This window comes from Malania oleifera, chromosome 8 (assembly GCF_029873635.1).
Source record: "Malania oleifera isolate guangnan ecotype guangnan chromosome 8, ASM2987363v1, whole genome shotgun sequence".
Taxonomy (NCBI): domain Eukaryota; kingdom Viridiplantae; phylum Streptophyta; class Magnoliopsida; order Santalales; family Ximeniaceae; genus Malania; species Malania oleifera.
The window spans coordinates 2708610-2726470 of NC_080424.1; the positions used below are offsets into that span (position 1 = coordinate 2708610).

General features: G+C 34.2%; 1 protein-coding gene across 1 annotated transcript; it reads right to left on the reverse strand.

Annotated features, from left to right (window-relative positions):
* Positions 1–3637: 3637 nt before the first annotated feature.
* Positions 3638–7138, reverse strand: LOC131161295 (endoglucanase 9-like). Its single transcript, XM_058116947.1, has 6 exons — positions 6953–7138; positions 6212–6715; positions 5926–6075; positions 5147–5258; positions 4066–4232; positions 3638–3961 (listed from the first exon to the last, which is right to left on the reverse strand). Exons 2-6 carry the CDS (start codon positions 6656–6658, stop codon positions 3638–3640), a joined length of 1200 nt encoding a protein of 399 aa, XP_057972930.1. The 5' UTR covers positions 6659–6715; positions 6953–7138.
* Between the last annotated feature and the right edge of the window lie 10723 nt (positions 7139–17861).

The window sequence follows — 17861 nt, forward strand, 5'->3', positions numbered from 1 at the left end:
CAGTGTCATGTGCAGTCTATCTGCTCAATCGGTTTCCCACAAAGAGTCTTGATACAAAGACACCATATGAAGCCTGGAGTACTCACAAGCCTAGTGTAAGTCATCTTAAGGTGTTTGGCTCTATAGCCTACGCCAAGATCCCAAAAGCAAGAAGGACAAAGATGGATGATAAAAGAGAGAAGTGTATCCTTGTTGGATACGGCGATAGCACCATGAGATATCGACTCTACAATCCCATCAACAAGAAAGTCTTTCACAGTCGGAATGTTATTTTTGAAGAAAATGAATCCTGAAAATCAGACTAGGCTGAATGTTCCAAAGATGCGGAATTGACACTTGAAGGAGAAGAACCTACATAGAAAAGAGAAGTGGCTATCGAGCCACAAGTTCCCGAGCTACAGACACCTTCACATGGTTCATCACAGAGGAATGAAGCTCCATCACCAATAGAACGTAAAATCTCAGACATAAGACCTAGAGGGGCTCGAAATCTAGCTGACCTGTATGAAACTACAGAACCAATAGAAGAGTATGTTATTTTATACTGTCTGTTGTTGACCAGCGACCCGGTTAGCTTTGAGGAAGCTAACGAAGAAGAAAAATGGAGAAACGCGATGGATGAGGAGATTCAATCCATCAAGAAGAACAAGACTTGGGAGTTGACAAATATCCCAAAGGGCTGCAAAACTATTGGTGTGAAATGGGTCTACAGGACCAAGAAGAATGCTCAAGGAGAAGTTCAGAGATATAAAGCAAGACTTGTCGCCATAGGCTACAAGCAAAAATAAGGGATTGATTATGGAGAAATCTTTGCCCCGGTTTCCAGACTTAAAACCATCAGATTACTAATTTCATTATTAACACAAAATAGATGGAAGATTTACCAACTAGACGTGAAATCAACATTTCTAAACGGTTTTCTGGAAGAAGAGATTTATATCGATCAACCATTTGGATATGTAAAGAAGGGCAAAGAAGATAAAGTGTACAAGTTGAAGAAAGCACTCTATGACTTGAAGTAGGCACCTCTTGCGTGGAACATGAGAATTGATGACTACTTCCAGAAGAATGGATTTGATAAGTGTCCCTACGAGCATGCACTATACATAAAGATGGAGACAGATGGAAGCATGTTGATAACATTCCTATATGTTGATGATCTGATCTTCACCGACAACAATCCAGAGATGTTTGCCACTTTCAAGAGGAGCATAGTCAAAGAATTCGAAATTACGAATATTGGCGAAATGGCTCATTTCCTTGGCATAGAAGTCGTGTAAAGCGAGAAGGGAATCTTCATCTCCCAAAGCCACTATGCAAAAGAAGTATTGAAAAAGTTTGGGATGGACAAATGCAACCCTATGACAACTCCGGTTGAAACTGGATTGGAATTGAGAAAGAATGAGGAAGGAGATGTTAACCCCACATATTTCAAGAGTCTGGTTGGAAGCTTGAGGTATTTGACATGCACCAGACTAGATATACTCTATGGTGTTGGACTTGTCAACAAGTACATAGAGATTCCTGAACAGTCCCACCAGAATGCTGCGAAAAGGATACTCTGATATGTCAAGGGTACCATCACCGATGGTATGTTCTATTTATTAAGAGGTGATTACAAACTTATCGGCTATTCAAATAGCGATTGGGGAAGAGATCTTGATGAAAGAAAAAGCATGACTGGATTCACATTTTTCATGGGAGATACAACATTTACATGGTCTTCGAAGAAGCAACCCATCATAACACTATCATCATGTGAAGCTGAGTATGTTGTTGTCAGCTCAGCTATTTGTCATGGTATATGGATTAGGAATGTACTGAAGTATCTGGAATTTCTTCAAGATAACCCCACAAAAGTCTACATTGACAACCGATCAGCGATTACACTTGCGAAAAATCCAGTTTAACATGAAAGAAACAAACATATTGATACTCGGTATCATTTTATCAGGGAGCATGTGAAGAATAAAGAAGTGGAATTGATATCTTGCAGAACGTATGATCAGATTACTAATATTTTCACGAAGCCACTCAGACATTATATTTTTGTAAGATTGAAGACAATGCTTGGAATGACAAAGTTAGGAGAGTCAAGTTTAAGAGGGGATGTTGAAATAGTAAACTTGTCGATGGACGGTGGCAGCAATGGCTGACAACGGCTGCCGACCAGCCGCTTCTGTTGAACGACGGTCACCAACCTAACCTCCCAGTAGCTTATGTTGATTATTGTGGTTTTGTATCTACTATAAATAGTTGTGTGTGTGCAATGTAAAAGTGTGGTGTGTTGAGAGTGTAAAACCAGTGAGCATGAGAGAGAGTTCTGATTTGAAGTTCTCTGTATTTTTTCATATTGAAATATATTGTTATTGTGTATTTATTCTCACTGAGTTTCAATCACAACCAGTGACTGAGCGTTCCTCTCCACCCATCAGAAAAAAATGCCCATAAAGGAAAAAAAAAAAAAAGATAATTAATTATTTTTGGGATTGGGAGACAAAAAAAAAAAAAAAAAAAAACAAAGGAAATAACATATTAAAAACATAGAAAATTAATTGAATTATAAGATTAAAAAAAAAGATAAAATTTTGAGGAATTAGATCAATAATTCTGCAAAATAAAAACAAACTATATTTGCATTACATGATATTATATAGAATAGCATAAACTATATATTAGAACTTTTACCTATTCACGTAATATATGTCTTATGAAATTACATTGTACTATTCCGAAAACTTGATTAAAGAAATAAATTTAAACTTAATAAATGAAATAAATTTTTATTTATTTATAAAAATTAATGCATTTTTTGGATAGTATACAGAAACGATATTTGAAATTTCACAACAATTTTGGTAGCCCTCGATTATTTGATTCTATTCATTGAAAAGTCGCTATCAGGCTAGATGAAATGAAATTAAAATAAAAGAATATGAAGTATTTTTATCATTTTAGTTAACAAATGTTAATTCTGAGACACCTTCGATAGTTTAGAGGCTGAAAGTGTTGTTTTTAAAAGTTTAAAGAGATATTAATTTGTAATGCATGGTTAGTTTAGGGGGGTGTGATGTAAGTGTATTTTTCGCTTAGTAAAATCAAGGTCGCATATCAAAAATAAAAAGGAAAAATAAAGGTTTAGAGTTAACTCAAACAAGATTAGGTGCTAACTATATCGAAGCTTGAGCAATACAGAGCCGAGTATAGGCTCAAACACAATCTAGTCATCTACAGTATTTGATGAGTCAATGGAAATGATCTATGTTTGGAAAGATTTAGTATTTGAATTTACACTGAATTTCGATAGGATCCAACATAAAATTATATTAAAATTTATTTAAATCCCCCCAAAATTCAAATCCAAAATTTGAAATTCATACTGTCAAACACAGTGTAAAAGTATTTGTACGTGACTCCAGTTATAACTCAAAATTAAACATGATGCGCATGGCTCACACAGTGACTTGAAAATGCAATACAATACTGAATCCCAAATACTCAAAATGTATTCTTACTTGACACTTTAAAAGTTGAAGGCTTGTCAATAGCATTCCTTACCCTACATGCTAACTCATTTCATCTAACATTTTTGTTCTTGATTGTGCATGTAAAACACCTTACAATAACTATAGAGGAATTAATATTTTCCAGCAAAGTAGGCCAAGCTTCCAACAGCAGCAGCGTTGATATAAGTAGTAGGTTCTGATTGGCCATAATTTTCTCGATTATCGTCGTACTGGTCACTTCTGGTTGGACCTCCAACAATAGCTCCTTCGAAGATGTTAGGGTTAGGGTTTCCTGTATGGAGGTAGCTGAAACTGTCTTGGCAACCGATGGCTTGTGCATGGGCCATCATTGAAGGATTTGATGCTCCTCTATGATGAATTCTCAATGGATAGCGTCGTCCATACCCAACCATGAAGGAAATTTTCAAAGGGTTGTCCCCCAAAATGTAATCAATCTGAAATTTCACCAGTCATCATTTGAGGCAAAATAAGAAATTAGCAGTTTCAACACACACACCACTACAGAGAAAAAGCATTAATAATAAGAGAGGTGATGTACCTGACGCTTTGCGAGGCTTGTGAGTGCTTGGGAGGCAATAGAGGAGGAGCCACATTTAATACTAGGCTTTTTTGCTACGTTCATATACTTACCATACGTGGTAAGTAAGAAGGAAATAGCTGTGACATATTGGAGATTACTTCCATCGATTTTGTACATGAGCCCTCCTGCATTTAGGGTTGATCAAACGCACCCAGTCAATTAGTAAATATGGCACGAATTTTTTTAATTAATTATAGTTTTCAAGCTTTCGAGCATCGTGAACTTGGTTACTCGTTGGGAGATTTTTTTTTTCTTCTTTTTTTGCAAACCTGGGGGCTCCAGCCACATCGTCCCACTTTGTATACCATGGTGTAACACCAAATTTGGTTGGGGTGAAGGAATTGAACCCGTGACTTTTGGGTTACCAAAGTCACAAATCGCCCTTACCACTTGAGCTGGCCCGGCTGGGCTTCTTGTTTGGAGAAATTATACAAAAAAACTTATCCCTACATTCGCGTGTTCATGTGTCTATTTTTTTGAATGTGAAACATGTGTTGAACCATCGGTATGCAATCTTACAAGTTGATCTGTATTATAAAATGTGTTAATATCATTGATTATTTCATGAACAAATATGTTTCCATTGTATTAATATTGTAAATTATTTTGTGAACAAATATATTTCTAGTTCTAAACAAATAAGACAAAGCATTTTCAAAATATTTAATTTTGACTAAAGCTAAATCACATTATGCTTATTTTACATATATTGGTAATGATTTGAACCAAAAATAATAATAAATTACATATGCCGAATTACAATTGCATCTGAAAAGGCCTTGTTTATGCTATGTGCAAAGTATTAATTAATTTCTTTGTATTGAAAATTTTTCGTAGTTGACCTTCGAACTCCAAAAAATTTCCAACTTTTACTATTAATCATAATTTAGTTACACCAAGAAGTCAAAATGCAAACATATAATAAATTATATATATATATATATATATATATATATCCTAGAAATTATATATTAGAAGCAAACTCTTTTTTAATCTTTTAAAATTATTTTTCAAATTTATCTAGAGATAAAGGAAAGACCTGGTGTGTATTGCGTGCTTGATGAAGGAGAATTAGGTAAAATGTGACACATGAAATCTTCTGCTGGTTGTATGAATTGCATACAATTCTTGTCTTTTCGCACCAAAGCATTCTACAAGGAAACGAAATTAAAATAAGGCAAAAAATTATAATAATAATTAAAATGCATGATATACTTTTATTGCAATATTACTTTACAATCAATAATATTTTTGGAATAATTATGTTTATTCGGAGTAAAAAGACGCTAATCTCTCATTAAAATTTGACAAAACCGCATAAACTATTGTTCGAATTTCAAAAAGTTTACGAGCTTCTTGAACATTTCATTTTTGAGAGATTTACACCCTTATCCTAATTTGTCATGAGGCTTAGAGGGGATAAGATAAGTATGTCAAAAATTGAATATTATATTGAATTCTTAAAATTTTATAGGAGATTTACATCTTTTTGTTAAATTTTAGAGTAAAAGATACTAGTTACCGGAGATTTGGCAAAAAAGATAGGGACCTGAAATTTTAAAAATGTTACATACCTACACTGGAGTTTATCAAAAAACATAAATTTCTTTTCAAATGACTTATCTTCTTCCCAAAATACAAGAGAGATCAGTGTATTTTTTAACAAACCTCAGTAGAGGTTCTTGAAATTCTTAAAACCTTAGAAAAACTTTATAAGGGTTTCTTATCTTTTTGTCAAACTACAAAAAAGATCAATTTTCTGCCCTAAATTTTAAAAAAGCCTATAAAATTTTTGACATCTTTAAAAAATTAGTTTACCCTTGCTAAGAGAACACGAGCACCGGCAAACTTGTTGTCCCAACTAAAGATGTCGGTTGCATCATTTGCCCCTAGAGAGTTTATAACATTCAAGTAAGATACTTTTTTTGTTGCCGTGTACAGCCATGCAGCTCCCCACATCAGCTCATCCTAAACCCAAAAAAAAAACAAGAGAGAAGTTAGTGGGCCAAATGGGCCAAGCCCAAAACGCTAAAAGTTGGTGAAGTGTCCAGCCCAATGGGCCTATATTTGGTAAAAATGGGCTTGGAGTTGGGCTCGGACTTACCTTGTACCCAGAATAGGAGCAATAGAAGGGGCAGACAATGGACGAAAGCGATTGGCTATAGGCACCTCTATAATTCAACGCAAACTGCATCAGCTTCGCGGCGGTCTGCAAGAGCACCCCCGCGTACTTGGGGTCGGACCTGCGGAAGACCATGGAGGCCGCAGCCATGGCAGCGGCGGTCTCACCGGCGACGTCGGAGCCGGGGTTCGAGGCGGAGACGGAATAAACGGGGCGGTTGGAGCTCATGTCCTCGGGCCTCTGCCAGCAGCTGTGATCGACGTAAGGGTTGCCGACCTGGACGTAGAGCTTGCCCGGAGAGGCGGTGGCGCACTTGAGGAGGTAGTCCGTGGCCCATCGGATGGCTTCTCGGGCGCTGGCCAGTTCGGACCCCATGAGCCGGCCGTTCTCCAGCGTCGCCCATGAGAGCATCGTCGCCGTGAACGCCATCGGGAGCCCGAACTTCACGTTGTCTCCGGCGTCGTAGTACCCACCCGTTAAGTCCACCTGCAAAATTAAATAAATGTGACAATTACTATGGGGAAAGATGGGTGATGGAATCATATATATATTCCATGAACGTCACTCAAAATTTTATAATAATAAAATTGGATGTTTAAAATTGTCGTGATCAAAAACTCCAATATAATAATTTCGAATTTTGATAAGCACATTAATGTGTACTAACGTGATATGTATATATAGCAATATATTATGTTTGAAAGAAAATATTTATGGGCTTACGCGAGCCGCTGAACCGTCTGATAGCCCGGAGTTGGACCTCCATTTCAGTTGTTGGTTACGAGGGAGCTTCCCAGATCTCTGACCTTGAAAGAACAGTATGGATTTCCGTAGGGCGGCTCTGTAATTAGGGTTTCCTTGGGCAGAGCTCAAAAGAGAAAGAGCATATGCACAGAACAAAAAGCAAAAGAAAAATTGGCTCCTTCCCATGGTCACCAATATTGGACTGCTTACTTGGATTAATGCTAGATTACTAACGTAGGTGGGGTTTGCTAATTTGAATTATTTGGTTTATGATGAGTTTATTTATATGTATACAGGGGGGAGGGAGGAATGTCACTAGCGATAAATATGGGGAAATTGGGATTTTTTTTTTACGCATGGTGTTATTAAATTATATGGTTCCTTTTTAGGGTACCATATGTCAACCATAATTTTTTTTCCCTTCCAAAAAGGTATTTTGTTTTACGGTGAAATAGAACCCGTTCTAGAAAATTATAATCATTTAATGTCTAAATTTAGTCTCGAGTTTACAATTTTAGGGCCTAAAAAAGACAAACAATTAATTAAGTATAGCTAATAAGCTAAACATATAAGAGTTAGGCTTTAATTAATGTCTTCGAGAGAAATATGCATCAAGAATAATTCATTCACTTGAGATTTTGAATTCACCAATCAAAGGATATATTGTTAATACTTACATTCATATATACAAGTGAGAGGTATAGTTTAGTGTGTGCCCCTCATGGTATGGACGTCACAACACTTTTAGTGGATCCAAACTTTAATATGACATCCTTTGATTGGTGCAATCCAAATCTTTAATTGAAGAAACGTTCCTTAGAAGCATTTTTTTTTTTAACTTGACTTAAAAAATAAAATAATAAAATAATAAAAAGAAACTTAATCGAGTTGACTAGTTGTTAGCTCAATTGGTTTTAGTGCAATGAACGGAAGTTTCTCCTTATTTTAACCCTTGTACAATTTTGTTTGTTTAATTTGCTTAATTTATAAGTATAATTTTGAAATCAGTACATATCTGCATATATTGCAAATTGTTGTTGTCAAAAAGTGATGCTTCATTTAGATCACTTCAAGACCTATGAGAATGGGAAAAGAACGAACTAATTGGTATATGAGAGGTCTCTATGACATTCAAGTCAATAGGGGGTTTTTTCTAATTGTTGCTTTTGTAAAGATGAATAACTCTAAGAACAAGAAAGCAAGCACCCTCCACTCCTTAGAGGAGAATCCCTAGCTAATTGCACCATGGGCGCAAAATCAACTCAACTTAATTATCCTTATTAGAGAAGGACTCCTAGTCACGTAATCAACATGAAGTTGACTTGATCTACCCCATTTGAGGGAGGTCTCCTTGTCATATAGTTAGCACATGGCTAAACGGATGAACTACCCTTACATGCACATATGTACCTAGGTATCACAAGTCAAGCTTCTTTAGGGTATTACGACTTCTTGTAACTGCTTGTTTTGTGAACATTAGGTGGGTAACCATCATATTATTACTAATGTAGGTATTATTCTTTGAGTTAGATAACGTCTTAGTGAAAAAGGAGATTATGAGTAATAACCTTGAAAAAAATTAATTAATTAAAATTATTAATCAATTAATTAGTTAAACATTATTAAAATAATGTATTAAATAAACAAGTAAAAAGAAATAGTATGAAAAAAAAAGTTAAGAGTAATTATTAATTAATTAATTAATTATTATTAAATTAATTAATTAAATAAATAAAAAGGAATAGTAAAAAAAATTGGAATAAAGATATATATATATATATATATACATTCTTCTCTGGCGAGCTTAAGTTTGATGGGGACATTCCCAGATGAGAAGTTTATTATAATATATTTTTATAAGTTAAAGTGTGTGTGTGTGTATATATATATATATAAGATTTAATAATATAATAATATATATTAAATGTAATAGGATGGATTGGATTTCATTTTGAAATCCAATTCCATCTTTTTCAGCGCCTGCATCTCTCTCAATTTCTCTCTCTGTCTCTGTCTCACTCCTCCGTCATCCTTATCTCTCTCCTCAATTTCGTCGGCCTAACAAGCACCAATCGGAAAATGGAAGGTACCGTTGGGTTCCTAACTCCGCCACCAGCATTTCTACTAGAGCGGATTTATCGTGGAAGCGGCGTAGGCACCACACTTGGAGAAAGATATATTTCTTCTAAATTCTTAATTTCTCCTTAAATATACCGTTAAATCAATGATCAAGCACTACCACGGGGTCCTAGTCATGATCGTCGTCATTTTGGCGTAAGTAAATTTCCAATTAGGATTTTCTAGACCCCACTCCAAAGCGAGAGTAGGATTTGAGGAATTAAGTAAATTGGTTATATTTGAGGATATAACTATTTATTTGGAATTTATGACCCTAGAAAATGTTTAAATAGTATTTTATTTAGGGTTGATTTAATGAAATTAGGATTTTTGATTCAAGATTCGGGTGAGTGACATAGGTATTTTTTAAGGTCCTTGTTGGCGTAGTTCAAGAAACCAGGTAAGGGGAAATTGTATATTAAATTAGGTTTTATGAAATAAAAGATAATGAATTATGTTATAGTTATGTATATGTTTTGGTATGGGTTTTAAAATGTCAATCATGTAAATTATATTTTCTGAGCTTAGGACAGCTTATTTAACTATGTATATGTGAAAGTGAACTGATGAAAGCGAAAGGTATTTTCTGGAAAATTATGTAAGAAATGGAAATTATATTTTTAGTATTTAAATGCTAAATGTGGGTTGGCTTATTTTACAAGAAATATGTATGAATTTTATTACTAAATTGTATGGCATGAGTAAATGTAAGTTATGTGCAGATGTACGTTATATGTATGAAATGTAGGCTAAGTAAGTAATGCATTGAGAATAAAATATGAAATGAACTATGCTGCTTGTGTATATTAATGCAATCATGTAAATGTATGACAGCTGAAAGTCGTGTTAGCAGATTCTAGAGCATTTCTATGTGGACTAACTGATGACAGTTAAAAGGAGCTGTGTTAGCAGATTCTAACTCATTTCTATGTGAACTAACAGATGACGACTAAGAGCGGCTGTAGTACGAATGAATGAAATGAAATGACAATGGAATGAAATGTGAAATGTGAACGATGTAAATGGGAAAGAGTCACTTAAAGTGAAATGTAATGCAATGTTTAAGTTATAAACATGAACATATGTGAATGGTTAAATAATTACATACATAATAATGTATTATGATATTAGAAGTTTCTATGTTCGTAGAACATGTTACGATTGGGCGGGACAAACTCTTCTCCTAAGGGCTTGCTAAGAAAAGTGAGTGCGCTAGTAATTTCAGATGTGGCAGTAGCTAGATAACGTACTAGGGCATAGGAAACCTACTTGTATGGGCGGGTAGATTTCCCTATCCTTGAGACCTTCGCTGGTAAACTTTTGTTTGAGCTGTGTGAGTACAAGATCAATCTAATACTTAAGGGTTTACTGAGTAAGGTGAGTGTCATGGTATGCTTCAGTTGTGACCTCCGGGTTGCCAAATGTATCAGAGCATAGGGGTGCTACTTGTATGGGCGGGTAATCACCCTTATCCTTTGGTAATCTCATGGGTTAAATATTTTGTATGTGTTTGGTTAGGCTCAGAGAATGATTTTAGAAATTATGTTAACGATTTTCAAATGATAAATATTATGTTGTTATATAAACTCATGTTAGCCACACTCTATTTTAATATATTATTACTTCCCTTACTGAGATGTGTCTCACCCAAATATGAATTTATCTTTTACAAGATTTCCTCGAGATCGAGTTTAGAGAGCTCAAGGTTTTATAGCATTTTTTGGAAATAGAAAGAGAAAATAGTATATTTTTATGTTAATTTTGAGATATATAAATTTACATTTTAGGTTCTATGTTTTAAGTTTTCTAAGATACGGATGGTTGAGAATACTGGTATTTGTGGATTATGTTTTGAAGACATGTATATATGTGATTACAAGTGGTGAATAGTTAATTTGGATTATGGATAGGAATAGTAAACTTTGGTATTATATTTGTGGAGATCATATTTATGTTTTCCGCTACGTACATGATATTAGCATGTGGATTATCAAGTTTAGTGACCCAAAACCTCATGAAGTTAGTGGAAAATCAAGTGTACTACTTCTTGTTAGAGGATGGCTTATTACTAACACATGGTGACTAGTTAGCTTTTTGTTTCTCGTGTTGATGACTTAAGGAAGACATTGTTGTGAGAGTATCATGACTTCTTGTAGGAAAGCCACTAAGGTGGCACTTGAATTTGGTATTATTGAAGCAAAGGTACAACTTGTCACACATGTGAGATGAGGTGGTTAAGTATACTCGAACCTATCTCGCCTGCTAATAAGACAACGTTGAGCAAAAGAAGATTGCAAGTATGGCAACTATTCAAGTACCAATGAGACTGTGGGAGAGTCTTACTTGACTTCATCACCTACCCAAATTTGAGGATATAGGATTTATACTTGTAGTTTTTGATAGGTTTTTAAGGTATTGTACTTTCATATCAATGTCATTCTACTTGGAAAAAGAGTCAACATAATTTTTTTCAAGTATATCGTCAAAGTGTCGTGGTCTTTTCCAAACATCATCAGTTACTGAGACACAAAATTCACAGGAAACTTTTTGGTTAAGACTTTTCAAAATCCTCAATTTAAAGCTTAATACCTATTCAAGCTATCACTTGCAGATTGATAGTTGTATGTAGGAGAGATTCAAAAGGTAATTAGAGGAGTACTTGCATCATTTCATCACCGCCAACTAGAAGAATTAAGTTTAATTACTTGATGTGGATCAATTCTATTTTAATGTTCAAATAATCATAACAACCAAGAAGAGTCTGTTTGATCTTATTAGAGGCCTACAATCATTGTTACCTTATATAGTAGATGGAATCATGCTGAGGGAAAAAGTTTGAGAGCTTACACCTTGACCAAATTAAGAATGGAGATAAAATATTGAGATTCCCCAAGCTTACATAAAGAAAGCTAGCAAGTGGATGAAAAAGTTAGCAAATCAAGGGAGAAGACCATTGCACTTCACTGTGAGAAACTTGGTACTTGTTAAGCTCCATCTAGAATATATATCAAGTCACTATAGGTCAGGATAGGAGACCACTTCGCAAATATTTGGCAAAATTCAAGGCCTCTTACAAAATTGATCCTCCATCTTAGATAAGAATGTACGATGTGTTTCACACTACCTCAAGTCATTCATTACCAATACTAAAGATGCAACCCAAAGTTAATAACCAAAGCACCAATAAAGACCTTGCGACTCAATAAACGAGTAGTTAAAGAAATCCTTGCATAAAGATTCACATCATATCAAAGAGACAATGGTATGACTTCTTAGTGAAGTGTTAGGGGCTTGGAAGAGAAAAAATTAATTGAATGTTGACAGAAGACATACAATTGTTTATGGATAAAGGTGAATAGTACTTCCACGTTAGAGTCTAAAAGAAAAATCAAATGTATAAATGAAAAGAGAATGCCATGAGCCAAACTTGTTGAGGGCATTTTGTTTTCTTGTGATCACTATCTTGGACACTAGGTGGCTAATCAACATGTAAATACTAATGTAGATTTTTATTATTTGAGCATGATAATGCCTTAATGAAACAAGGGAATATGACTCCTCAGTTAAAGTAATATTTCATAGTACTATAATAAGACATAGAAAGCTAGCGGAGGGTGGATGTATGTTCATCAATATTGTAAAACTCATTAACTATAAACATGTTTATTGTAATTGCTTCCTTCCCTAAATACAGGTTGCCTATGGAGTTTTGATAAATGAATTGTGCTCCTTTACTGTTTACTACTTGATTCATGTTTAATTTAATCACAAATTTCTTTTAATTTATATTCAATGCTTGAGAGTTTGTTCATATAGTTAAATTACATTTTACTTTCGACTAATTAGTTAAGCTTGTACTCTAAAACTAGTACTATATAGACTTTCACATGGTGTTTAAGCGTTTGGCCTATGACCCCTAGATCACATTATCAGCACATGACTGACCTAACTCGAGGTAGGCCTCCTAACACAAATCGTCATTTGGCAACTCATAGATAAGATGGAGTAACACTCTTGTGAGTTGCCAAGCTAGTGGGGTGGCTATTGGTACATCAATTCTTATAGCCCGCAAATTCACGTGGGTCAAATTGTTGCATAATATTGAGTTTCTATGTGTTTGATTAATGGCAAACAAAGAAAATTAAGGAAGTACTTTATTGTTATCATTATTTTTATTATTTATTTATTTATTTTTCTTTGCTTGGGACAGAGGTCTTGACTTGCCAACAATTTTATGCCAAAAAATAGTAGCAATCTTTTGAAAATTTTTAATTTTGCCATTATATTTTCATATTTCTTTAGCGGAAAGGTAAGTGATTTTCATTTCCCACTTCGTAAGTCAAATTGATGTGACAATATTTATATTTTTAAAGGACTATATAAAATTTCTTTTGCCATTGATTAAAAAAAAATAAAAGATAAAGTGTTTTATTATTTTTATTTTATTTTTATTACTATTATTATTATGAAAAAATATATACACGAGTCCCTAAAATTCTATTGATACTCTAACTTTGAAACTAAAATCATTCCAATTTAATTCTTTCAATTTTACATTTGGACAAGTTTAAGTATTTATTTATTTTGATTAAGAATCTTATAAAAACTAAGATTAAAAGTTTAAGGATCAAATAGTTACAATTGATATTTCAAAGAGTGAAGCTTAATTTAGTGAGACTTTAAAAAATTAATGTAAACTAATATATGCATATATGCATCTATGTATATTATCTTGCTTGAGATGGGGCTACAACCTACCAGTAATGTACGTGCACAAGAATGATGATAACCCTTTGAAAATTTTAAATTTTACTGTTATATTCCTTTATTACCTTTAACGGGAAAGTAAATGATTTCAATATCGACTTGATAAGTCAAATTAGTGTAAAAATTTTATTTTCTAAGTAATAAGAAAATATTTTAAATAAAAAAATTTATACTTTTACAAATAATTAGTAAACTTAAGACAATTGAAATGATATGGATGGAACAATATTTTAAATTAAGATATCGGTGCTAAAGTAATGAAAATGATAGTGTTAGGTTGAGCAAGTGATTCTTTTACTCAATTATATCATATTAAAGCAATAGTCTTTTGTAAATTTATCATTTTTTAAATTTTGTATCTTTTTTAAGGATAATATGTAACAACCTGATTGTTCATGTCATTTTTTTTTATAATAATAATAATAATAAACCTGATACTGACTGGTAAATATATCATGTTCCCTAATATCAAAAAACATATTTATACCTAGGCAGCGGAAAAAATAAAGTGTGCGACTAGAAATGCAATACTAGAATTTCCACTACTTATGCACATCACTCTAGTTTCAAAGTCCAGATTCCCTAAGATCTATACAAAAATACATCTCTCCCAAAAACTACTGACCCTATAAACAAGGCAGAACTGATATCTCCTCTATCTACGAGTTTGGTCCGTCCGTCTAACTGGATCACCTGAAAATATTAAATTACTGGAATGAGACAACGCTCAATAAGACAAAATATGCTATTACCAATGTGTGGCATATGAGTTTCTGTAAACTATATACATATACTGTAATTAACTGAATCTAAAATAACATGTAATAATAATATATAGTGTAATTCACACTTGTGTTTCTTAAAATACGTCTATTACTGAACTTTCTATTTGAATATACTTTTAATAACTATAAGTAATGCTGCTATTTCCTGTACATATATAATAGCTGTGAAAACTTCCCTGGATAAATAACTGTGTGTTTCAAATCCCCTCATGATAAGGTTGTGCAGCCCAAAGATGGGACTCAATCCTGGTCAGCCCTCCAGAATAAGTCAACTAAAACTCCACTGAGGTACAATTGGCTCCTCAACCTAGGTCTGTCCAAGGAGCATTGCAATCGCTCCCCTCCACCTAGATCAGATTACCAAGAAGTCTACAATCTCTCCAATGGCACAATCGACCATAAAATGTCACACTCTATCTAAGATGTGTGGTTGCACTCTCTCCACTATATAGTTACGGTACCGTGCTCTGTGTTGACCTTATATCGGTTTTGATAATGACAAATACTCCTGTATTTAATAAACATCTAGTTTATGTGCAGGTTCAGATTAGCATATCATCAATGGCACACAAAAGCTCAAAGCTTGAAGACATTCATGCTCTTAACTGTAATATTTTTGTTGTGAGTTTGGTCTGTAATAGTAAGTAGGTACTTGGTTTGTAATAAGCTCACACACATCACATGTATGATTTACTACGTAAGCTCAAACAAACCATGAATAAGAAAGGACCTTAGAAAGACCTTAGGGTATTCCTTTCGGTCAACCGAAGGTCGACCGACACCCGACTTTTTTGGTGTCTTCAATTTGGACCCCAAGTGCCCATAGGAAACACACATTTACACATATGTTTGTTAGGCACTTGAATAGGATTTGTTTGGTTCAATACGGGACCGAAATGCACACTTGGTGCACTTTTGGTCGACCGGCCAACACAGTTCACTTTTGGTCAAACTGTTGACCCAGGGCCGGTCGACCGAACTTCACAGTTCATTTCTTGTCGGTCGACCGAACCACCTGAGAGTCAACATTTTGACCTTCCGGTCGACCGACCACTTTTGTACTCCAACTACCTGATCGACCGGAGGGTCTTCGGGAGAATTCCCAGCGGTCTGGTTGATCGAACCATACAGTTCAAAAAGGCCCGATCGATCAAACCTCGAAAGTTTTGGAAATCTCCCTCCCAGGTCAACCGAGCCTTTTAGTTCAAAAGTCCCCTAGTCGACCGAGCCATTTGAGTCCTGGTCGACCGAACCATTTCTGGTCGATCAGACCTCTCGGGTTGCTCCTATTTTTTTACCGTGATTAATAATTTTAAACAGGGTTAAATTGATTTAAATGTCATTAATCTTTTCTAATAATCCCTAATAGGTCCCCAACGGTCAAAATTTTTAGTATGTCTATATATACTCTTTCATTTGGTGGATTAAGCACCGATTAGCAAAGAGATTAAGAAAATCTCTCTCAAACAAAAATACTTTATTTTTGCTTCTCACTGCTTATACTCTTTTGAAATCTACTCAAGCTTATCTTCTTCATCTATCTATATCATTTGTAAGTATATTGAGTATTACTGCTTAGAGGTTTGCTCTCTCATTTGTTGCATATTTAAATTGATTTTTCTTTGAGAGCATAACCTAAGTTTTTTTAGGAGGCTTTACCAATAAGCCTACCCTAAGAAGACTTGTGGTGAACTCCCAAGTATTGCATTCTCATTACAATAACTTAGGAAGTTCATATTTGTTTGGGGCTTGTAAAAATACTTTCAAACATACTCAAATATCTTGTGGTATTCATATTGACATATTTGTGAAAAGGTATCTCTGTGTGTGTTATTTTAATCTTTGTAGCAATATCCATACAAGTCTATATCATCTGCTGGAATACAAAGATTTCATATATCTTGCAAACCAAACATATACATTGCTAGAGCTTCATATACATATATGTATTGAGAAAACTTGTTGATTGAAATATATGGAGTTTGGATAATATCTTTGTTTGAGCACTTAGATTGAATATCCTGTGATACAAAGATTATCTAGGTTTGCACTCTCACGCACTCATTACAACGATAGTAAATCTATTTGAGAGTTGAAATTATTTATATCACACTGAACTTACATTCTAAATCATTTGTGGTGTTTGTGTCTGTATGCATTTGTGGTACAAATCTGCTTTACATGAAAGCACCCATATATTGTACCGTTTGATTGTATATCTGAGAGATTCCAGGTGTGGCCTAAGGGGGCGGTAATCCAGCCCGATAAGGATTGGTGTAAAGGTTGAGGTCAGCCCTGTGATAATTTGACCTGGTTTGTATAGGTGCCACTCCACCCGTTCAAGTGAGCAAGTTAGTGTGATAATCCTTGTGCTGGTTAGCCAAGGTGGGGACGTAGGCAGTTGGCCGAACCTCGATAACATATCTACGTGTCATCCTTTATTTACTGCTTTCTGGTGCTTGTGTGATTAATTAAACTACTTCATTTACTTTCTGATATATTTGTATTATTCACATTAGATTGACCATAGGGTTGTGAACATACTGTTGTTAGGAGGAACACCTAGGGGTTAAATTTTAAAAATACCAATTCACCCCCCCCCCCTCTTGGGATCACGGTAAAGCTAACACTCTGTATCTGATCTGTAATGGTCCATCAGGGTCAAATACTATATATATAATACTCTGGTATATACATGTATTTTATTATTTACCATGATTCTGTTTCTACTGTAATAGTCATAACACTGGAATAATTATTCTGTATAAGGTGTACTGTCTATTATGAATATATACTGTAATAATTTATCTGTATATCTGTTTGTTATGGCTCTTAGGTCTGTATATCATGATGTTCTGAAAACTATATAACTGATTTCTGTAAACTGTATATAACATGCTCACTATAAAACTGTATACTATACTTTCTATTGAACTGTGTTAAATACATAATTCTGTAAAATAATGGATAGTCATAGCTTTAGTATAAATATTGTATAATCTGTTCTGTAAATAATTGTATATCCTATATATCTTAATTCTATAAAACTGTATACACATTCATGATTCTATAAAATTTGTATAAATTCAGTACTGTACTCATATTACTCATGCCACACAACAGTGATAACTCATCAAATATAATTTGTAAAACTATATAATATTTACTCTGAAAAACACCCATAATTTTATACTATTAGCATATCTCCCTAAAATAAT

Coding starts and splice junctions, on each gene's coding strand:
- LOC131161295 (XM_058116947.1), bottom strand. CDS start 6,658: ATGGCGTTCACGGCGACGATGCTCTCATGGGCGACGCTGGAGAACGGC. Junction 4,233..5,146: donor AAGCACGCAATACACACCAG/GTCTTTCCTTTA, acceptor CCCTAAATGCAG/GAGGGCTCATGTACAAAATC. Junction 3,962..4,065: donor CAAGCCTCGCAAAGCGTCAG/GTACATCACCTC, acceptor GTGAAATTTCAG/ATTGATTACATTTTGGGGGA.